The following is a 24,187-nucleotide window of genomic DNA, read 5'->3' as shown; positions in this document are numbered from 1 at the left end:
GTTTGCCAAATCGTTATTCGACAAATTCTTATAGTACTTAAAAACTTTACATATTGTTCTTACGTGCTGCACATTCGATAAATCATCACCAACAGTAAAAGAGGTGGAAGAGCAACCTTCCTGATCACCTATCCACAGACTGTTCTTAGCATGGATATACAGTAAGAAGCACTTTCATTGTCAAAAATCTTAACGGCCACAGTTTAATTTTAAAGCATGACATTGTTTTCAATATCATCGCTTCATCTGCCAGCAAATTACTAATCTTGACGGAAACAAAGCCAAGCATTTTATATCTCTGATAGTGAAGTCCCTGCCGACTTATTAATTTTTATATTTTCCACAAATTGTTCAGATAAAACTGGAAGAAGTACTGATTGAAACTGAAACCTCACAGGAACTGTCATGCATAGCCATTCATCTTTCATCAGACATCGAGATAACATAAATTTTATGTCATGCTTCACCAAAGTCAGTTGTGATGGGTGTCTGCTACAGGCCTCCCAACAGCCTGGATTTCCCTCAAGAGCTTAATGATGCAATAAAGGAAATTAAGACCATGCACCCTAACACCTGTACTATTCTATTCTGAGGTTTCAATTTTCCAAGCAATGACTTGCATAATCCAACTGCCACAGTTAATTCTGATGCTAATGAATTTCTTGATGTTCGCTGTAATTTTTATCTTGTTCAAGTAATATCCAAATCAATTGTGTAACTCTAGAGAGTGCTAACATTCTCGACCTAATATTGAGAAGTAAACCCGATTGCATATGGCCTATCAAACAGGTGTGAGCAATCACCAGATCATGCATGCCGCCTTTACAATTCAGTTATCTCGACAGGCAGTGTGCAAATAAACTATCAGACTGTATGGTAAAGGGGAATTTATTGCAATAAATAGTGACTTTTGTGCATTTTTAAGTAGTAATCAATGTAACATCAGAAATCCATCTATCATAAGCGGCCCTGGTTTAACAGGAAAATCAAAGGTTTGGCTGACAGTTTTATTTCAAGCATAAATGTACAAACTAACCCTCAAAACCCTTGATTCATATAACTATACACTGAAACATCTTGAAAATAAAAACAAGCTTCGTTTCCACTCAGTCAGATTGCACCAGAGTCAAAACGCTTGGAACTATTATGCAGCTGAGAAGACATAGGGTATTTACTGACTATTCAAGATGCCGGATGTATTTCCTGTTGTTTTCATTTTTCTGTCTAAAATATTGACTACCAACCCTCAAACATACTGCCAAGTAATTAACCGCCAGCACATGAGCACCATTCTCCACATTGACGCATCATGTGCTACCTCCTGTGAAGCCGAGAGGCAGTTCATTGCAGACTTTAAATCTATGTTTACAAACGAAACAAATCAGTTATTTCCTCCAAATCCCACAATTATCTAAGATGCCATACTCCCTCATACATTTTTCTCAGCAGGAATTTAGCCATGAATAGAAAATACCAAACTTTCATCCTATGTTGGCACTGAATGTATTGATGCCAAAATACTGTTTAACACCCAAAGATATATGTTCATTCCTATTGTGCTTGCCATTCACTTAGTCAGACCTCGCAGGTAATAAACCGCCCAAACGTTGGAAACATGGGGAGGTCGCACCAGTTTACAATTCAGGAACCAAGATCTCACCACTAAACTGCTGTTTTATAATAACTAACTATTACCAGAAAACTCGGAACATGTCATCTGTCCCTACATCATGGCATTTCTTGATTCGAGCACCTTTTTCCATCATCCTGCTCAGCAAGGCTCTCCTGGGGTTAATAGCTGTGAGACCCAACTTTCTACACTCAAACATTATCTGCATTCTAACTTTGGTCCTAATCCACAGACTAACATTGCATCTTTAGATTTTTCTAAAGCCTTTTTAAAGTACCCCATAAAACAAATACTGATAAAATTTACTCGATTAAATTTAGATGTCTCTATCATGACTGTATTAATATCAACAAACAAGAATACTTAAAACCACCATACAAACATTCAGCTAGAACAAACCATGACAGGACGATTAGGCCATTTATCACCGGCTGTAACACGTTTAAACATTCCTTCTTTCCGTCCATCATAGAAGTCTGGAATAATCTGCCACTCGACATTGTCTCCTCCACATCTGCAAATGAATTCATCACCAAGGTGGAAATATTTATTGCCCAGCAAACTGCAACAATGTGAGCAGAGGCATTTATGCGGATTGCCCTAGCAAATCACGGAGTGCTTTGAGTGTATTTCATGTGCATATATTGTCGGTACTAAAATGTTCCTTGTTGTCCAATGTTCCTTGTTATTCCTTTGTTGTTGTTTTTTTTTTGTCTTATAGGATATATTGTACACTGTCTGTGAAATTGTGACTTTTTTTTGCCCACTCCTGTATGAGCCTGTCAAAAGGCTTACAGTATAAATAAATAATAAATAATAATAATAATGTCTATATTCTGGAAAAAACTGAAAAGTTTTAACAAATCATTCCAAGTTTGTCTCTGCTAAACATTAGAACTCAAACTGACTCAATGTCAGGCATCCTACAGGGATCTGTGCTTGCCCACTTTTTCTTGCATGTATCAATGATTTGTCCTCAAACAAAGCATGTAACATACATATGTCCGCTGACATTGAGTACTTTTTTACATCTTTTTGTACTATTCTCACCAACACAGACCATCTTCACTTTAAAATAATGTTAATGCTGTTCAGAACAGATGAAACAAGTGGCTGATGAAACTCAATGCATGCAAGTATAATTGCTTGTCCAATAACTGCCGTCGAAATCCTCGTCTTTCCTTGTACAATGATCTGAAGTTTCTGTACAACTAGCTCAGGTAAGGAAGTATTTAGGCAACAAATTTTTTTCTAATCTTTTTTTGAAGTTGCATGTTACCATAACATCGTCAGTAAACAGGATGCTATGTTTCTTAAAATCCCATCTTCATCATGCTTCCAAACATGTAAAGTTATTACCCTCAAATCCGTTTATGAGGTCTGAACTGAAATCTACACTGTCCCTTTTGAATCCTCATCAAGCTTATATTATTAGTGCCCTTGAAATTATTCAAAATGGTGGGTTCGTTTCATTCCTTGATCGCATTCCTTTGACCTCACCATTTCGTTTTTAAAAGCAACATCCAGATTATTGCCCTCACTGCTCTGTCGTCGAATTGAGAGTTATTTTAAAATGTTTTCACAGCCTTATGCAGATCCCTGCATATGTTCTTCCCCCTCCATGCATATCCTATTGCACCAGCCATCAGCTATAAGTTTATGTATTTATGTATTGTCACATTTTCAAATTATTTTTGTCTTCATACAGCTGCAAACTGGAACAGCCTTCTAGGCAATGCTGGTGCCATCACTTGCTCACCTCAGTTCAATGAAAATGAGAAGTTTTTATTCTTGCCACCCCTTATGTCGCACTCATTCTTGGAGTGTTTAAAGCAACGAAGTGAAATAAAATTAATAATGGCCAACCGGATTTCATCTGATGTCCAGAATTGTCTGTCTTGATCTCAGATGCACTCTGGATTGGGCATGTGATCTACTGGGTGGGTGCCACAGCTCCTACCACTAGACCTTCATCTAGGCTCGACGCAGTGCCTTATTAATGCATTAGATGGCTATGTTCACGAAATCATGTCTGCAAAAAGTGTCGCCTGAGGTTAGTATCTGGTGATGTCATCATCAGTCATATGATATGTCATAAGCCATACAAGTCATGAGACATTAAAAGTGCCGAGTTTTTGTCATAAGTCATGTGACATAAGGTGATTACATCGTGAGTCGTGACATGACTACTAGTGACGTCAGTGGCTTGATAACATTGCGCAGTCAGCCATGCAAAAGGCTCATCAAACTGTGCCCTGAATGGTGCAAGACACCGACGTCTGATAGAGACTTTGTTTAGAGCAAAGAAGTGCCTTTTATGTCTCCTGAAAATTTCACAACGTCGTGCTAGCATCGGAGGTTGAAGAGTGGTGATCGGATCTTTATGCAGTGAGTAAGAAGATGCAGAGATTTGTCAATTGGGAGTCAACAGTACCGCAGCAGCCAGACAGGACAAGCAAAAGCCAGACAGGACTGCCAGGGTGCAGCAAGAATGTTTGAGCATTCGCTGTGCTGAGAGAAAGGACAGACAAAGGGCATGTAGAGTTTACAATTGCAGCCATTTCGCCTGAGTTTTCGTTGCTATTGATGACAAGTTGTGTTGCATTAGCAACATTTTCTATCTCAGACGGCAGAACCAGTCCATTTTTTTAATGCGAAAGCATTACTATGCTCTTCTGGCAAGACTGTGTGTATACTCTTGTGTTGTTCTTGCAAGAGTTACGATCAAGCGAGTGGGTGTAATCGAAAGAGGGTGGTGTGAGGCTGCTAAAGATAAAAATTGTCAATAGCATGATTCGTTAATTAGAACGAACAATGTAAAAGAAAAATCAATCAGACGTCTAAATGATCGTACGACTTATATCGACGTCTAAGGGATGTCATGTCGCACCAACCGGAAATGGATGTTTGACTTAATGAGCCAAATAAATGCGATAGTGATCAGATGTGTGTAATGAGTGTCAATTAATCAAATAAAAATATAATTAGGGCATAAAAGAGTGAAAAAGACCAAACAAATGCGCAAAATGGCTATGCGTACGTAGTGATGTCACAATGATGCGGTTGCCATGCGGACCGCCATCGGTGATGTCATGGCACAGCCTACCACGAGCAACGTCGACGCCCAGCAGCGCCTCTTTTTATGGCAGGAAGGACGACGTTGACTGCCACAGTGACGTCACATCCTGGCAACGCGTGACGTCATGACGGCCGGTGGCGCCCCTTTGCTACGCCAGTCGCTCTCTTGCCGCTGGACGACACTGTACTTAAATGTGTGCTAAGTGGGCATGTTTGGGTGTAACGGTGCAGAGAATGTAACACATAACGCTGGAGAAAGAGTGAATCGAGACAAGGAGAGAAAAGATAGGCAAAGGGAGGCAGAGGGGTGAAGAGATCCAAAGAGGGGCAAATGGTGTAGAGGAGGCATCAATGCTTTCACATTTCTCCAATGCATATTCTGCAGTACTCTCAGAATTTCTTGTCACTGCATTTCACTGATGCTAGCTCCAACACTGGTGCAGGTCTTACAAGAATAGCAAGTCCTAGTTTCTTGAAAATCCATGCCCTGAAACAATTTATTTGTAGGCCATGACCTGAAAGGCATTCAGTCTTTTCTTTGGTCTCTCACAGGGTTGCCTATTACAGGATTTGAGCTTTTTTTGTATTATATATTCCTATATAATCCGCCAAATGTTTGCCTTTATATTATGACATGGCACTACATTCACACACCCATCTGCTTCTTACCTGAACAGACATAACACATTAGGAAAATACCAGTCATGCAGTTGTGCACAATCATGAAATGACAGACCTGATCCTGAACAACAAAGAATACATGCCACTGGCGGACACTGCTGGTCGTGAGGTTTCTTGGATGTGCCCAGGAAAAATGAGAAGCTCCTGGGGAGATTCTAAAAGTTCTGCTGCATTATTTTGGGGCAATTCGTTGGGATCACCTGCTTGTCATTGCCACGTGACAAACTGAGCATTAGCTTTTCAAGACAAATACAACTTTATCTTACTTCGAATGCATGTTGGTTCCTTTTTCAGGCAACCAATAGAATACTGAATCGCTCAAAGTTGCACACAAACTTAAGAGTGATGTTTGAGAAAATGACAGTAAATAAAGCAGGAGCCCAGATGTGGCTTGTAAAATTCCAGATACAACACTCACTGAGGCAAACGAAAGGATATCAAAAGGTCTGTTTATTTCAGTGAGCTAGAATAAAAAGATTCAGTGGTATATATAAAGCTGTTCTATATAACACCGTGGCATGTAAGAGGCCTTTTAGCAAGTTCAAATTCGACATGCAGCACTGTCAGTCACTCTCACCGTCACCAGCCACACCGGTTAACACAATTATGAAGCGCTATTACACATAGCGGAAAGGAATCATTACCAAAAGGGATCAGTAGCCCCCTCGAAGAATTTATACATGGAAAGATTGAGCGGAGCAAGTTCGCACCGACTGCTCGGCGAGTGGGAGATGCTCAGCAGCGACCTTCCGCCATCAATGCCTCGATCTCTTCGACAGTGCGGGGAACCTGGGTGAGCATCTCGTGGCCATCGTTTGTGATGAGCACGTCGTCTTCGATGCGGACGCCGCCGAATCTGCGGAAACGGCTGAGCACCTCGGGAACCAGGAACGGGGACAGCTTGGGCGAACGCAGGGCCTCGTCAAGCAGCGTGTCGATGAAGTAGATGCCAGGCTCCACCGTAAGCACCATGCCGGCTTGAAGCGTGCGCGCCGTCCTCAGGGAGCGCAGCCCGGGCTCGGAGGGCCGCGGTGGATGCCCGCTTAGGTAGCCGCCCACGTCGTGCACGTCGAGCCCCATCAGGTGGCCCAAACCATGCGGCATGAAGGTGGCACCCAACCGGGCTTCCATCATGGCGTCCACGTCACCCTTGAGCAGGCCCATGGAGCGCAGGCCCTCCAGCATGCGGCGCTCGGCGAGCTTGTGCATGTCCACCCAGGAGACACCTGGCCTGATTGCGTCCAGCACGGCACGGCTCCCCGACAGCACGGCCTCGTATATATCGCGTTGGTCGGCCGTAAAGCGGCCGTTGGCCGGGAACGAGCAGGTGATGTCCGATGTGTAGCAGTAGTACTCGCAACCCATGTCAAAGAGGCACATGTCACCGTCGGCGATGAGCGTGTCGTTCGGCGCGCCGGCGTGGCCGTAGTGGAGCACGGCACCGTTGTTCCCGGCACAACAAATGCAGGTGTACGAGACGTGCCGGGCGCCCCCGTCCCCATAGCACTTGTGCAGGAACAGTGACTCCAGTTGGTACTCGAACATGCCCGGTCGGATGCGGCGCATCACCTCTTTGTGTGCCTCGCTGCTCACTCGATTGGCGTAGCGCAGCACCTCCAGCTCCAGAGGGGTCTTGAAGACCCGTAACTCGGCCATGGCCTCGAACAGCGGTCCAGCGTCCACCTTGAAGCCATCTTCCATGCCTGAGAACTTGGCCTCAGTGCACATCTTGCCGCTGTCACTGTTGCGGCCACGTAGCGTAAGCAGGGTGCGAGCACCCTTGTCCCGTAAGCTGTCAGCCATCGCGTCGGCGTAAAAGACCTCATCAACACCATAGCGAGCGCGCACGTCTTCTAGCGTCGGCAGACGACCCATCCAGACGGCGTAGCTGGCGGGCAGTCGCGGCATGAATAGGTACGCGTGACCCTGGGCTACGTCGATGGCGCCTAAATAGTCAGGATCTTCGACGCCGAACGCCCAGTGGAAGTACGACTCCTGGCGAAACACGGGCTCCTTGTCCGAACAGTAAACTGTTGTCGACTCACCGCCCTTGAGAACGACGAACGAACCAGCCGCATCACCACCGATGCCGCGAAGCTTGTCGCACAGTCGTCGGCGGTTCAATGCGTGTAGCTCTCTGGGTACGCCGTGGGTATGCGGGCCACGAGTAAAGGTGACTCCGCTGCTAGAAGGCATCTTTACTGCGCTAGATGAGTGGCCGCGAAGCACGATATGAGCGTAGCCGGCACGGATGACGGTCGGCGCTGCTTTGGGGGCGTCTATCGCATGTACACAGGAAATTATTCCGAGGGCTGTACCGCACGGCACCACAGTCAGCTGACGCATAGAGTAAACAGCACACATAGCGTAAACTGGCCTCGCCATCGCAGCAGGTCGCGCCATCTATGACTCAGAAATGAGAAGGCTCTTCGAGGCACGATTTTAAATGCAGTAGGACATTGGGCCTACGAAGTTTTATCTTGTACTGCACGGCACACAGTCAGCATATATTAGTGTATTCCCAGCGAGAGTAACGCAACGACCCTTCAGTGAGCCACTATTAGTGTCACTGGAATAAACGTTTTTTTTTTTTTTTTTTCCAGCAAAGTAGGTTGTGCCATCTATGCGACAAAAATAAAGCGTTGCTTCAAGGCGCGATGTTTAAATGAAGTAAACAGCCTCCTGCTAAGGGGCTCTTTTTCTCTTTGTCCATCTAAATTTTTGAAATCAAAGGACCATATTTGTCGCTAAGTTCATTCACAGACGTACGCTAACCGAAAAATGTTGATTATTTTAGGGAAGGTGTAAGGTTAAGATGTACAGGGTTTTGAATATTTGGGGGCTGGGATTTAAAACATTCCTATGCAAAATATACTACACTATTCGAGCTAAATTAACGTTCACAAAGTAGCAAAATATCGTCTATTATCTGATAAGTGATTAAACATCGGTACTTGCCTAGATTTTCCGTAATCGAGAAAAAACTGCTCTCGGCGGCGTGCACAATTTTCGCAGAAGAGAGTCGAAAAGCTATTTTAACATGATGCGTCATCTGTCGGGCAGCGAGGCAAGCGCGCCAACGGCCGGGATGGAGCTTGTCTCACTGCTCGACAGATGACGCATCATGTTGGAATATTATTAGCTGGGACACCAATCTGGTGTCCACCCGTTACAAAAAGACTAGCTAACACTATCATCATCATCAGCTTTCCGACTCTCTTCTGCGAAAATTGTGCACGCCACCGAGAGCAGTTTTTTATCGATTTCGAGAAATCTAGGCAAGTACCGATGTTTAATCACTTATCAGATAACGTAGACGATATTTTGCTGCTTTGTGAACGTTATTTCAGCTCGAATGGGTTAGTAGATTTTGCATAGGAATTTTTTAAATCCCAGCCCCCAAATATTCAAGACCCGATATGATTGAATGTCCTTTATTGAATGGGAAGGCTCATGGCCATGGATGGGGGTAAAGGGGAGTACATACATTGCTCTAACCAGGCCACTAAGGGAGCCATACTTGGCAAATATCATCTGTGTGTTAGAATCAATTTCTAGAAGGGAACGATAGTTCAGGCGGTAGGGTTTGATCTCGGAGCCTCCACTCGAAAAATCAGGGCAGTCCCAGAGTAGATGAGATATGTCGCCGCGCGTTAGAGTCGTATAGTGCGGCACGTAATCATTTCCTCTGTATACTGACGCCAGCGGGCCATAACACGTGGCGTGTAAGCCGCATTGGCGATGAGCTTATTCAAAAAGACTTCTTGACTTCGGGTGAGGTGGGTTTTTTGCGTAAAAGGTGGATCTGGTCTGGCCACCTGCATGCGATGCTGACTGAGGCTACGAAGACTGGTCCGAGTATAGTGCATAAGGGCAAGAGAAGGGGTGTGTTGCCCGCCCAAGGTCGAGTAAGGATGAAGCAAGGGGGGTGGGGAAGTAAATGTGGACATTCCACCTGCCAAGGCGGCCGGGGCATGTTCCGCCGCATTGCCCCTTATACGCCCGAGTGACCTGGGGTGACCAAATCGCGACAGTCCTGGTCGCGATTTGGTGGCGTTTAAGGAGGCGCTATATAGTCGTAGCAGTTGAATCTTGTGAACCCGGAGTAGCGATTTCCTTGTAAGCTTCATAGAAATCAGTAAGAATACGTATTGAATCAGTTTCGGTGCAAGGCACTCCTGACAAGGCTCCCCAAATCGCGAGGAGTTCAGCATGAAGAGGGGTACCTTGAGGTAGGTGGCAGGCATAAGCGCCTGAAAGGGAAGGGTTGTCATCGCATACCCAGCCGATATATGCAAATTCACTTGTAATCGAAGCATCGGTGTATATGTCAGTCGTATCAGGGATTCGCTCTTGTCGGTGATGGGCAGCGAGGAGCTCCCGGGGAATGACAAAATCGCGGTTTATAGGTCGGCGATGGAGGCGTGTGACTACTGGCATCTCCCAAGGGAGAAGAGATTTATATAGGGCTGATGTTTGGTCGTTACGCTGTTCATTCCAGGCCAGCAGGCGACGCCCTTGGACAGTGTTCTCTAGACGTATTCGATAACGCGTCTGTGACTTGGAAACGATGGTAGCGACCGGTAGAAGAGCGGCCAAACGCTCTATTTCAGCTATAGGAGTGTGCTTAGGTAAACCGGTAATAGTGCGTAGTGTTGCGCGATGCAGACGTTCGACCTTAGCGAAGTCAGTCTTCGACAGTTGGAGGACGGGTGTGCCATAGAGGATTTTTCCGACCGCCGCCGCTCGGGCCATCGCACGGCAGGTATGTTGCCGCGCACCGCCGTGCCGGTTGGACAGGCGACTAATAGTGTGTAGCAGTGCTTGCCAAAGGCGTTGTAGCTGATGAGCCCATTCTGGGGACTGTTGCAGCTTGAGATGGGCAGGCCAAGAATGCGGATTTGCCCATTTGAGGAGGTGACGGTGTGGCCTCAGATGTGAAGATGAATCTGCATACTGGGGTTGGTTTTATGTTTTCCGTCGATACTAATCAAATTCTGTTTCATGTGGAGCGAGTTCGAGGCCAATTTTGGTTAGTGTATCTTCAAGGCAAAGAAGGGCCGCCTGAAGTTCAGTCTGCATAAAATATTTGTCTACGTAATCCGCTGCCTCGGTCCAGACTGTAATATCATCGGTATATATAGCAAATCTTGCGCAATTGTGCCAAGTTCCGGATTCTCGGCGACGCGTGTCATGGCCAAGTTGAACAATACGGGTCCGAGAATGGAGGCCTGGTGTTCACCCCTATCCAAGTAATGGGTTTTGGGCACCCATCCCGGAGCTTTGCCATGAAGCTGAATGGGTCTAGATTTGGGCACCAGTACTAGGAAAGCATTTGGCGAGTTCCTCCAGAATAACCTCATGGCGAACATTGTCAAAGGCTTTGTGTATATTGACAGCCAGGAGATAGTCAAGTAGCGCTTTACGATGAGCTCTAATCAGAACTCTTCGCAAAAGCCAAAGGCAGTCATGAGTTCCGAGGTTAGGGCGGAAGCCGGCTCGAGCTGGATGAAATCCAGGACTGACGTATTCAATGTAGTGACTAATTCGGGTATCCAGCAGGCGCTCGATGAGTTTACAGAGATGCGAAGTCAGGGCGATTGGACGCAAATTACTAGGAAATCGAGGGTTTTTGCCAGGTTTAGGGACAGGAAGAATAAGAGAAAGCTTGAGATCATCCGGTACCTTTCCGGTCTCCCAGTAAGAATTCATGATGTCGAGAAGGGCATCCTGGGCTGCCGAGTCGAGATTGCGAAGCTCCTGCCAACTGACTCGGTCATGCCCGGGTGTGGCGCGAACTCGGCCTCTTCCGAGGGCTGCTTGCAGTTCTCCCTTAGAGAATGGGCGATCCAGGTCTGGATTAGGGTTTCTGACTAGGGAAATGGAAACTGCTGGTGGAGGCGTTAGGCTGGCGTGTTGGAAAAAGGTGCGTATAACTTCATCTTCAATATCAGCCGGGTTGCCATTGAGAAGCAGCTCGGCGAGAAATGGGGCCCCGCGTGCCTTGCCATTTAGGCCACGAAAGACGCGCCAAAGTTGTGATAGGCTCGGTACTTGTCCAAGACGGTCACATGTAGAGTGCCAAGCCTCACTTTGCAGGTGAAGCTGGTATGCCCGGATCAGCTTGAATTGTCGTCGAAGAAGTACGAGATCTTTGTTACGTTTTTCTTGAGTCCGAAAACGTTGCGTAAGGTTATCTGCGCGACGCCAAATGTTAGCCAGGTGAGCATCCATGCCAATTGTGGAATAGTCACAGGGGATATATTCGAGAGCTTGAGTGCAAGCATCTCGGAGTACAGACAGGATGGAGTCAATATCCGAGAAGGGGGTCGTAGTATTGGCCCGAAACTTGTCCCAGTTGAAAAACGAACGTGTTGTCCGAACGCGAAGATGTTTACGATTGAGACAGAGCAGTATGGGCAAGTGATCCCTACCCCAAGAATTAGAAATGATTTCCCAGCGTCGAAGACGCGGTGATGAGAATGCACTTCTCTAAAGGGATGGAGACCGATACGGGTCGGCGTGTTAGGCTCGTTGCACAGGGTAAGAAGAGTTTGATCGAGGGTGTCAAATAGGCGTTTACCACGTTGATTAGGCTGACATGAGCTCCAGGCTGCGTGATGTGCGTTGAAATCTCCGCCGATAAGAATAGGATAAGAGTGTGCTGCATTTTCGAGGTCAGGGAGCCAGATACATGGTTCTGACATGGCGTTACCTGGCCGGAAATATGCCGATGCCACTATGAAAGGCTTTTGGCCAGGGGGGAGAGATTTTTACTGCAACAATCTCCCGAGTGGGAGAGCGAAGGGATTGAAGCGAGAGCTGAGTGGAAGGACAATCGTTTCGGATTAAGACGGCCACCTGTCCATCTGAACGGCCGTTTTTATGTTAGATAGTAGGTGTCTGGTAAGTGCAGTAATCAGGAAGTTTACAAGGCCCGCGCGCTTCTTGAAAGAGTATGAAAAGAGGACGGCGCTGAGGCACAAATGTACGAAGGGTAGGACTATTCTGATTGAAGTTTCTGCAGTTCCATTGAATCTAATGAGCCACAGTACTCATGAAAGCGGCACAGATTTACGGCGCTTACTATCGTCTGTGAGTGTGGTACGTTGGAAGTCCTCAAACATAGTCTTCAGATGGCTCTGCACGGAAGTGAGGGCAGCAGTCAGAGTTGCATTAACATCCTTTCGCAGAGTTTCTTCCAGCTTCTGTGTCTCTTGGGCAAGTTGCTGTCGGATTAGCCCAAGCATGTGGGTATAGGCGGAATCAGACGCTGTGACCGGTTGCGGCCAGCGGGTAGGCGAGCGGCTTTTGCGGCCCTTCTGTGAGCGACTGCATTGCGGAGTCTGGGAACGAGCTCGAGTGTCCTTTGTTATCTTGTCCTTGGTTATCATCTCCCGCAGACGCTGATTTTCGCGACGTTGTTCAGACATTTCTGCTCTGAGGCTCTCAATGACCTCGGCTAAAACTGGAGAAGAGATCTTTTCAGCATATGATACATGTTGGAGACAGTATGTGAGGATGTCACCTGATGCGTATTCGGATCATCTGACTCCTTAGGCGCCGATTTGTTGATAGGCTTTGCATAAGCTCGGGCCGGGCACTGGGCACTCAGGACGATATGCGTGGAAGCTCCGCAGGCTACGCATTGAGGAAACTGCTTGCAGCCAGGGTCCTCAGGGTGTGAGTTCTTACCCCAATCCCGACAAACGGCGGGAAACGAGCAGTATTTGGCTACATGGCCGATGCGGTGACAGTTAAACATGCGACTGGGCGCGGGCGGTATTCACGGACTCGTGTAATCTCGTAGTCGAACACTAGCCGACAAGGTAAAGTGTCTGACGCGAAGGTCAGAAGTAGCAAGTTTATCTTGCCGAGCATGTGTATGTCTGTGATTTCAGCGGTCTCGCAGCGCAGATGTGCCATGATATAGTCCATCGTGAGGCCTTCTCTAATTCTGATCACACCTCGCGTGCTGCCAACTGCAGGCTGCCTCAATGGGGACGTGTCCACATCGAACGCTTCAACAGAATCCCGCGTGGGCGCGACTAAGCGAGTCAAAGTACACAGCTTTTTGAAATGCTCAGTGTCCGTGACAGTTATGCGGATGCAGTTAGCAGCAGAATCAAAGCGGAGAATGGCCATATCCGAGAAATACTGAGATGGAGCACTTTGCTTTATTGCGTTAGTAATAGCCTGTTTCGGGATGTTTGTGACATACACTTTGTTATGTGCCCTGATCAGAGCAGTGAAATGAGGACGACTCACCCGTTCTGTGTGCACGCGTTGCGGGGACACTTGACGCTTGCGATACGTTGAAGTCATGCTGCATCCTCTAGCTGTCTTAACCTGAGCAGGAGGGCTTGCAGAGACAGTCAGAGCGGCGGAATCAATTTTTTCGTGCACCGTCGGCAATAGCGGGTAATCAAAGCTCCCTGTAGCCTGTGGCTTTTGTGGCGTCAGAGTCAGCGTTCGGATGAATGCGAAGTACGGCGCAGCCTCTATCTGCTCGTGCCCCGCCGGTAAGGGCTGATAATCGGAACGCCTTGTAACTTGGCTTGACTGTGGGGTCGTAGTCGGTGGTTGGCTCGGAGTGAAGGTCGCCGGACGTAAAAGTTTGAAGGTCACATCTTCCAGATGCGTTATGGCGGCAGCGCCATCCGGCTGTGGCCCGGGAGCAGCCGTGGTCGTGGTGGGCCCTGAGAGCATCGATTAGGCTTAGCCCGTCAGAAACGCCACGGTCCTTGAAAGCTTCGAATTGAACACCAAGCCGAAAATAAAATTGTTGCAGACAGGAGCCGAACACCTTCACTGACCATTTCGAGTGGGATCAGGCCATATCGGGTCTAAAATCCGCATACGCAATTCGAAAAACACGGAGCCGTGGTGAACCACGTCAGTTCGCTCTAACGGCCACCTGGTGTCCGTATTTTTAAGACCTTAACAAATACAGACATCGTATTGAACGCGCAGCAACGTATCTGAAGCGTATGAACGCCCTAGGCCACATACGCGCTTATACGGCTTAGTTAAACCGGCGTTTTATATGTGGGGTCGCAGCCTACCCTATCGCGTCATACCCTGAGCTGCATGTAAGCGAAAAAGAGAGCGACGAGGCGGCGCGGCGGAAGCGATCGTTTACTCCGTCGCCTACTGTGGAAGATGAGCTCCACTAAAAATGTCCTATGAATATAAATGGCCCCGGAAGAAACGTCTCCGTTCCATCAAGGAGAGCAGACGTGTTTTCGAAAGCTCCTGTCACTCTCCCCGCAAACCTCGACCCGACGCTCCAAGCGGGGTCCCAATTCGCGGAATACCGTCTGCGTCTGGCCGGGATCACGCTGCAGCGGCTGTGAAGGCGATCCTACCTGGAGACTGATGGCACGTACCCGGGCCGGAGAGCCCCGCTTGCCCTGCTGAGACGCCGCCCTCCGCTCCTATGAAGATGCACGTACAAGTCGATGGTGAGACCCTTGATAGAGGAGATTTTAACCCCAATGAATGGACGAACATCATGAGTACCTATCGTCCATCGAGCGGAGCACAGCCGCGAAATTGTGATTCCACCGACGACACCAACGGCTCACCGATCCAGGAAAACATCACATCGCACCCCGCATACAAGCTGAACGGAGCGCAGCTGCGAGAGACGCGCGGTGTTCTTTATCGCAATCGGCGCATGATACAGCTTCCGCGACAGGCGTATAAAGTTGTGTTCAGGTTTTAAGGTTGGCTCTACCTTACAGAATTGCAACCACAGGCCCTTCTTTGCAGCGTGTGCGCCGCCGCCGACATCCAACCCAACAACCAGCTGCAACTCCGCATCCATCCCAGCAGCAACACTTGCACGATAGCCACCTAAGACTCTGAATTAACAATGAATCTCGTACAAGTTAAGGCGATCAGACACGCAGGAAAAGAATACGCCATGGCAACATATCTCGCCCCGGGCGCCGAAACCACACGGGAAGCCATTACCAATGCGTTTTGGGACAAAACAGAAGCCGAAATCATCGACGACCTACAACGCCGAAACCCCTCCGAGAAGATTGTCACAGCCAGATGCATGGGGCGTTACAAATCTATAATGATCACCTTCACCTGGGGATCAGATGGTCCACCTGTGCACCCCATATCGGCCAAGACCAGAAGGATGCACAAACTGTCGACACCCTGGACACCGATACGACCCAAAGCAAAGGAAAACCCGATACCGAGATGCGGCGACGGCCATCCGGAGAAGGAGAGAGGCATGTGCACTCCAACATGCATCCTGTGTGGAGGAGCCCACCTCACCAGGACAGGCAGATGCCAGGCAAAGCAGCGTACCAGCAGGTCCAAAGCCAAAGGCCCGCCTACCGAGAGATCACGCGGACAGAGCAGCACAAGAGGGAGAAGCTCTTCACAGAACCGAGCAGCCACGCCCCTGCGCAAACCAGACGGACTACGAACAGACCTAACATGGGCAGACAGGGTCGCTCGCACACAGGAACCCCAAGAACAGGAGCTGGCTCACCTGCGGGAGGAGGTAAGACGTCTCCAACACCATCTTCACAGCCTACCCACGCCCATCAGATCCCTTCATTCGGCCCCCACCTTAACAGCCTGCTCAGATTCCGCCTCGGCAGCACCAGAATTATCCCCCCCCTAACACCCCCGCTCCAAAAAAGAAGCCGTAGAACAGGAACCACCTCTAACCGCACTCGAAGCGCTGGAAGCCCGACTCGAAGCAAAACTGCAAGCAAAATTAGACAAATTTAAACAGCAGATGGAGAAGCGATTCATTAGCTCAACTATTAGAAGCAAAATTCAACTTCATCTGCGAACAGCTAACCCCAAAGGTTGAAAGCATGATCGAGACCGCAATCGTGCGCATCATGCAAACAGTCGACGCCAAACTAGCTGCACTCCCACCCCCCCCCTCCCATACCCTCACCCCCACATGATTCTCCAATACAACCACGCAATCACACCCCAGCCGTCGGCACTAGGTGAGCATGGCAGCTAACCTTCCCATCCAACGCCAACTGAAAAGTCGCTATGCATTTGGGCACTGGAACTGTCGCAGCTTACGGCGAAAGCGTGACCCCTGCACATAGCTGTTAACAACAATCCCATGCCCCTCAGACTTGATCCTCCTGCAGGACACACAAGTAGCCCTAAATATACCAGGCTATATCGCATATCACGCCCTAAATAGGCAGAAATCAGCCGTCATCACATACGTTAAACGTACACTCCGACACTCTATCCGAAACTGCACACATAGCTTGGCACAGGCCACCGTCGAAGTCCTCCCCGAGGATAATACTAAGTACTTTCTCATAGTAAGCAACATATATAATCCGCCCAGCAGCCCCGCGACGGTCTGCGCTAATCACATACAAACCATCACGCAAGACACGAAAAATACACCTTTATTGATCGGAGGAGACTTTAATTGCGCCCACACAGACTGGGGCTACAACCGAACCAATGGTAGAGGACAAGCACTCTACAACCAGATACAGCAGTCACAGCTGACTACCTTCAACGATTTCGACCTGCCCACGCGACAGGGCGAGGTCAGTCAAATGGACACCAGTCCAGACCTAACAAAACATCTCGGGTACCTGAAATGGGAACGAACACCAAACACCCTAGGCAGTGATCACATCATAGCGCTCAACGTCACAAGACCCAAAGGGGCGGAAGCGTGCTTATAAACATCGCGTTACAAACTGGGAACAAATTAGAGAGCACCGTCAGCGTCAATCCGCAGAGCCAGGGGAACATTACAGGAACGGGTACAACGCCTCCTCCACGATAAAGACTCCCACACACAACATTACACAACGCAGCAAGACGTCCCCACGCTCGATACGAAGGTGGCTCACCTAATAGAAGCCCACGCCAGCTTAACCAAACGTCTCACCAATCAGAAGCGCAATATGAAACTTAGCAGAAAGTACGAGATCTTAACGCACAGATTGAGGAACATGGCAACCAGTTGTGCCGCAAAACAGGGCGCAAATTTGTGAGGGGTTGCGAGGACACCTTAATACCACCAGCGCATGGTAACTGCTCTAACACCTTCTAAATCCCACCGAGAGCAAAATAATCAAACGTAACACTATCGCACGCCTAACTCACCAGCACAGAGATGACACGCAGTCACAGTTGGCGCAACTTAAACATATATACACCACCCCGGGGCAGCCACAATGGCTACCAACGTATGCTGGCACATTTAATACTCAGCTAGATGCGAAGATCACGTTCGCCGAAGTGCGAACAGTTCTACAGAAACTTCGAAACACCACACCAGGGGAAGACAGAGTCACCAACGCCATACTCCGCAATTTCGATGACAGACCACTTCATACACTCACAGACCTATTCAACCATCACTGGGAAGCCGGTACACTCCCAAACGCATGGACGCATGGGAAGATAATCCTTATACAGAAACCGAACAAGCCAATCACCCCTACGAACATGCGCCCCATATCGTTCACATTTTGCATCGGGAAACTCTTTGAACACGTCGTATTAACACGTCTTACAGCATACATGGATGAAACCTCACGGTATCCACATACTATGCTAGGCTTTCGACCTCAGCTCTCCGCTTAAGATGCCTTACCACAGATAACTACTGACGTACTCGACTCGAGCGCGCCAGCACACATGAAGGCAATTCTGTTCTTTGGACTGCTTCTGCTTCTTGTCGTGTGTGGGTGCCCTCCAAGAAATGCAGTTTCGGCCATCGGGAAATAAAGTTCTTGGCCACTTAGTGAATGCTGCTGGTGTTCAGCCTGACACCGATAAGATGCGCGCCGTTCGTCCTTTTCCCATGCCACGTTCATCTAGTGATGTTCGAAGTTTTCTTGGCTTGTGTTCGTATTTTCGTCGTTTCGTCCACAACTTCGCAGCCCGTGCTCGCCCTCTCATCGCCCTACTGAAAAAAATGCACCTTTCTCTTGGGGCCCTGACCAAGCTGCAGCTTTCTCAGAACTTATCGCTGCTCTCACCAATCCGCCCGTCTTGGCCCATTTCAACCCTTCGGCCCCTACCGAACTCCGCACTGACGCCAGTGGTCACGGCATTGGAGCTATCCTCGCTCAGCGACACCACGACCGCCACGACATGCCAGCGGCCTACTATCTAGGGAAGAACAAAATTACTCTATCACAGAGAGGGAGTGCCTAGCTCTTGCTTGGGCTATTGCGAAATTGCGCCCTTATTTGTTTGGACGACCCATTACTGTTATCACGGACCACCATGCCTTGTGCTGGCTATCTCCACTCAGAGACCTTACTGGACGTTTGGGAAGCTGGGCGTTAAGGTTGCAAGAATACACCTTTTCCGTGGTTTATAAGTCTGGTCGGCTTCACCAAGATGCAGACTGCTTGTCCTGCCACCTTGTCGATCCTTCCAGCTCTACGGCCTGTGACATTGACGCATGTGTTCTGCCTTTATCGGCCTTTCCCCACATAGCCGACGAACAGCGCTTGGACTCCGCACTCCGGTCTATCATCGACCGTCTGAATACCGGCCAGTCTCATCCTGCCCTCGCCATGTTCGTACTCCAAGGGGACGTACTATACCGCCGCGATATGCGATACCTGATGGCGTAGAGCTATCTCTTGCTCGTCGTTCTTTAACATTTGCGCTCCACCATCTTGGAACAATTTCATGATGCTCCCACCGCTGGACACCTTGGTGTGTCCGGCACGTATGACAGCGTGCGCCGACGCTTTTACTGGCCGGGTCTCTATCGCTCAATTCAGCATTATGTGGCCGCATGTGAGCCGTGCCAGCGTCGGAAAAAAAACCACCCGTATTGCCATCAGGACACCTGCAGCCAACATCCAACCCTACTGACCCGTTTTTCCGCGTTGGTGTTGATTTGCTTGGACCCTTCCCAGTCTCTGCATCGGGCAACAAATGAATCACCGTAGCGACCGACTATGCTACGCGTTACGCCATTACCCGCGCGATCCCGACTAGCTGCGCTACAGACGCCGCTGATTTCCTCCTCCACGACGTGATACTACTACACGGTGCCCCTCGTGAACTACTCACAGATCGGGGTCGCTGCCTCCTCTCCAGAGTAGTTGACGAACTACTTCGTGTGTGCACCGTCCGGCACAAATTTGCCACCGCCTATCATCCTCAGACCAATGGCCTCACAGAACGTCTAACCATACGCTCACAGATATGTTATCAATGTATGTCTCCGGTGACCTCGGGATTTGGACATTAATCTACCCTCTGTAACATTTTTCTATACCCCTTCTCGTCATGATACCGCTGGCTACTCTCCCTTTTACCTGCTCTTTAGCCGACACCCATTACTCCCCTTTGATACATCGCTACTCACTGACGCCACCACTAGTACTTACGCTCGCGATGCTATATCCCGCGCTAATGATGCTCGCCACATTGCACGCAACAGGCTCCTTGCCTCCCAAGGCTCCGAGCAATCCCGTTATAATAGTCGCCATCGCGATGTGCACTACGCCCCAGGCTCTCTCGTTCTGCTCTGGCTTCCCATCACGCCGGGTGGGCTTGTGCGAAAAACTACCACGCTACACAGGCCCCTGCCGTATCTCGAGTCTTTTTCTTTGAATCTTTGAGTCTTTTTGCCGTATCTTCGAAGTCGAAGTCTTAAGTCTTCTGCACCACGAGCTTTCGACATTGTGCACTTGACACGACTCAAGTCATATTATTCACGCCCTGCTTCGTTTACCGGGACTGTGCTTCTGCGGCGGGGGTAAGTTATGTGGTGTACCATGCTGGCATTCAGCAAGTCAAGAAAGAAGTGCCTGGGTGTGTGGACGAAGACGACGCTCAGTGTTGAGTTGCTCATCGATTTCAGAGTGGTGTTACTCATCTGTGCGCGATTTCCACTTGTAACAATATGATCTAACGACCCTCTAACATTTACATTTGTCTGATGTTAACTCTGCTCTTCGCCCGGCCAGTTTGGCTTACGCCTCGGCCGATGCTGGTCGCACCCTCTTATCTGGCGAATAAACAAGGTTAACAGTTTGAGTAGCGCGTACGTCTTTTCTACATCGACGACGCACAAACACGACCATTTCCTAATTATCTGGTTCTGTTCCTTTATGATGGCCTGCATATATTTGATTTTTTTAGTTTGATTAGCTTCTCCTCAAAATTCCCCTTATTACTAGCGGGGACTGACGCCTCTGCAAAGCCCACGGTGTTTTTCTTGACTGACTGGCCCTGGAACCATGTATATCTTGAGGTCGACTGTTCCGTGGGCTGGAGGCCCGCAGAATCCTGGTTCTCAGTCTGCATCCGCTTCTTTGGACTGCTTCTGCTTCTTGTCGTGTGTGGGTGCCCTCAAACTCCACCTGGCTGGGCGCCTCCTCCGAGTCCCGGGAAAGTATCTTCCCTTGGATAGTAGCTCGGTCTTGTTCCTGCTGCGTTTTCGTCCATGGGTCTGGGGCGCTTACTCTTCCTTCATGAATTTTTTCCATTGCCTATTCTTTGCGATGTACAGGGTTCTGCCTATCTGCTTACATCTGTTGTCTCCTGCTATGTGGTCTTTTCCGCATAGCTGGCAGGTGGGGGTGCACATGTGGCCTTCAGAGGTATACTCGGCTCCGCCGCTTCTGCATTTGACGTCATTCGGCTGTCATCCTTGTAGCATACCTCGTAGGATTTCTATAACCAGTAGTTGATGATACTCGGTTCATCATCATCATCATCAGCCTGACTATGCCCACTGCAGGGCGAAGATCGCGCCAATATTCCTCCAATTAACCCGGTCCTGTGCTAGCTGCATCCACTTGACCCCTGGAAACTGCTTAACCTCATTAGCCCAGCTAACTTTCTGCCGCCCCCTGCTAAATTTTCCTTGCCTTAGAATCCAGTTTGTTACACTAAGTGACCATCGGTTATCCTCTCTTCGCACTACATGTCTTGCCCATGCCCATTTCTTCTTTTTGATTTTCACTAAATGTCAGTATCTTGAGTTATTTCTCTGATCCACTCTGCACGTTGCCTATTTCTTAACGTTACCTCTACCATTTTTCGTTCCAGAGCTCTCTTCATTGTCCTCAACGTAAGTAAAACCCTCTTGATTAGCTACCACTTTTCAGCCTCATAGGTGAGTACAGGTAAGATGCAACTATTGTATACTTTCCTCTTGAGCAATACCGGTAAGCTGCTAGTCACAATCTGTGGGTGCCTGCCAATTGCGCGCCATCCCAATGCTATTCTAATTGTTATTTTCCTTTCATGGTCCGGATCTGCGGTTACTACCTGTCCTAAGTAGACATATTCGCCTACTACTTCCAGTTCTTCGCTACCTAACGTAAACTGCTGTTCCTTCCCGAGGCCCTTGAACAATACCTTAGTCTTCTGATATTGATTTTCAAGCCTACCTTAGTACTTTTCCTGTCTAGGTCATCAATTATTCTTTGCAGTTCATCTCCAGAGTTACTTAGTAAGACAATTTCATCAGCAAGTCACAGATTACTGAGGTATTCTCCAGCTACCCTTATCCCCAACTGCTCCCATTCCAAGTCCCTGAATACTTCCTCTAAGCAAGCTGTGGATAGTGCTGGAGAGATTGTGTCTCCTTGCCTAACACATTTCTTTATATGAATTTTGTTACTTTCTTTATACAGAACTATGGTTGCTGTGCAGCCACTATATATATCTTTCAGTACTTTCACGTACGGCTCGTCTACACCCTGATTTTGCAATGCCTACATGACCGCCGTGGTTTCTACTGAGTCAAACGCTTTTTCGTAATCAATGAATGCTATGTATAAGGGCTGGTTATATTCCGAGCATTTTTCTATCACCTGATTAATGGTATGGATATGATCGATAGTAGAGTACCGTTTCCGAAACCCTGCTTGATCCTTTGCTTGATTGCAGTCTAAGGTTGTCCTGATTCTATTAGCTATTACCTTTGTAAATACTTTATATGTAAAAGAATGTAAGCTGATTGGTCTGTAATTGTTCAGATCCTTAGCGTCCCCTTTGTTATGCATTAAGGTAATGTTTGCGTTCTTCCATAGTTTCGATACCGTACCGTCGATGACACCAGGCACTGCGTATAAAGTGTGGCCAGTTGTCCTAGCACAATATCCATCCCGTGCTTCCACAAATGTACTTTTACCTGATCCTCTCCAGCTCCTATCTCCCTTTTCATAGCTTCTAACGCTTTCTTAACCCCGTCCTTCGTCACATGCGGAACGTCTGACTGCTTTTCCCTACTGCCAATCTCATTATCGTCCTTACTATTTGGCTGCTGTACAGATCAGTATAGAACTCCTCGGCTACTTTGACTATATATATATCTATAGTCCATATTCGCGAGGACGTTGCCCACCTTGTACTTTAGAGCGTACATCTAATGTTTGCCTATGCCCAATTTCTTTTTGGCTGCTTCAAGGTTTCCCCCGTTCTTTACAGTATGCTCAATTTTCTCCATGTTATACTTTCTTATATAGGCCACTTTGCGGTTATTGATTAGCTTTGATAGCTCTGCCAGTTCTTTCTTGCCCTTTGGATTGGAAGCTTTTATGCTTTGGCATTTCTTAATCAAATCGTTTCTTAATCACCGGCATCAGGCCGCACCCAAACCTGTTTACGCAGTTCCATCGACATGCGGATGATCTTCCTTTTTGATCCGGTGGACAATTGCGTGGCACCGGGATTCGAACCGCGGTCCTCTTGTATTCGATGCGGGTGTTCTAACTCTACGTCACCGCAGCATATGGTACTCAGTTAAAGAGTATAATTCTAAAGACCTTCCAGGCGGAACAGGGCGAGGACTCCCTTCGAATATCTTCTGAGTCTTCGCACTTCTAGGTTTCGGTGTTGTCTCTTTTCTTGAGTCTCTTCATTAAGTTGTTTTCCGAGTAGCATAGAAGAAGGTCGTAGAGCAATCCCTTCCCGTAGTTCGCCGGTGAAGGCTCGTATTACGTCGTCTCGACCGTGCTGTCGACATCAGGTAGCCTGATCGTTTTAACGTTGAGCTATTTGAGTCTTCTCTCCTCAGATGAGCAAGTGCCAAACACAGGTGAGTGTAATGGGGAGCGGCTGCCAGGCGCAGGTGGACGGAGCCGAGATGAGTCAACTAATTTGAAAGTGCGTGCTTTGATGGATGGATGTATTGGATGGGTTATAAGAGCATTTCCGTTGAAACGGGGGGTGGCAGTTTCCACCATGCTCGATGTTTTTCGTATATATCTTGAATGTTATAATTCCATCAATTGTTTCGTCATTTGCGTTACTAAATTTTTATTTCAACTTTTACGTCGTCTTTCTGATTTTGTCACCAATTTTCTGATCAATATTGAAAAACAGAACTGCGCACTCTATTAGGTTTTAATCTTTTGATCGCTTTTTGCTAACTTTTACAGCATGTTCATTCACCCGACCACTGGTGTCTGTCACGAAATCGGCGCACATTTTTATCAAGCCGGCGCGGCGCGAGGCCCCCGCGGCGCCGCATGGACGGTTCCACAAAGTTCGAGAAAAAGCCTCCTTCCCCGCGCGAGAGAGCGCGTACGAGAGGTACGCGTCGCCGTCACCCTCTTTCCCATTGCCCGGGGATGACGGTGATTCATCAGACAAGAATATACCAGAGATATCCAGAATTTTCTACGGGTCGTGGCCAATGACGACGCGCGACTCGACGGGAGGAAAAAGGAGCGCTTTAACCAGCGAAGCTGAGTGTGTGTGCGCGCTAGCTTTGGCTCGTGTTAACAGACAGACGCGGCGCGCCCCATTTGAAGAGACCACGCCACTTGTTGAGTCAGGCAG

At 48.2% G+C, this 24,187-nt stretch overlaps 1 protein-coding gene across 1 annotated transcript; it reads right to left on the bottom strand.

The window, feature by feature from the left end:
- Positions 1-5,818: 5,818 nt before the first annotated feature.
- On the bottom strand, positions 5,819-7,777 carry Dip-C (dipeptidase C). The gene has a single exon (XM_084597514.1). The coding sequence runs from the start codon at positions 7,772-7,774 to the stop codon at positions 6,125-6,127; it is 1,650 nt and encodes a 549-aa protein (XP_084453640.1). The 5' UTR covers positions 7,775-7,777; the 3' UTR covers positions 5,819-6,124.
- Between the last annotated feature and the right edge of the window lie 16,410 nt (positions 7,778-24,187).

The sequence above is a fragment of the Amblyomma maculatum genome, chromosome 3 (genome assembly GCF_055883805.1).
Source record: "Amblyomma maculatum isolate TAMU_Amacu chromosome 3, ASM5588380v1, whole genome shotgun sequence".
Taxonomy (NCBI): domain Eukaryota; kingdom Metazoa; phylum Arthropoda; class Arachnida; order Ixodida; family Ixodidae; genus Amblyomma; species Amblyomma maculatum.
The sequence above is the reverse complement of the archived record's forward strand: the minus strand, read 5'-3'. Positions and strand labels throughout refer to the sequence as shown.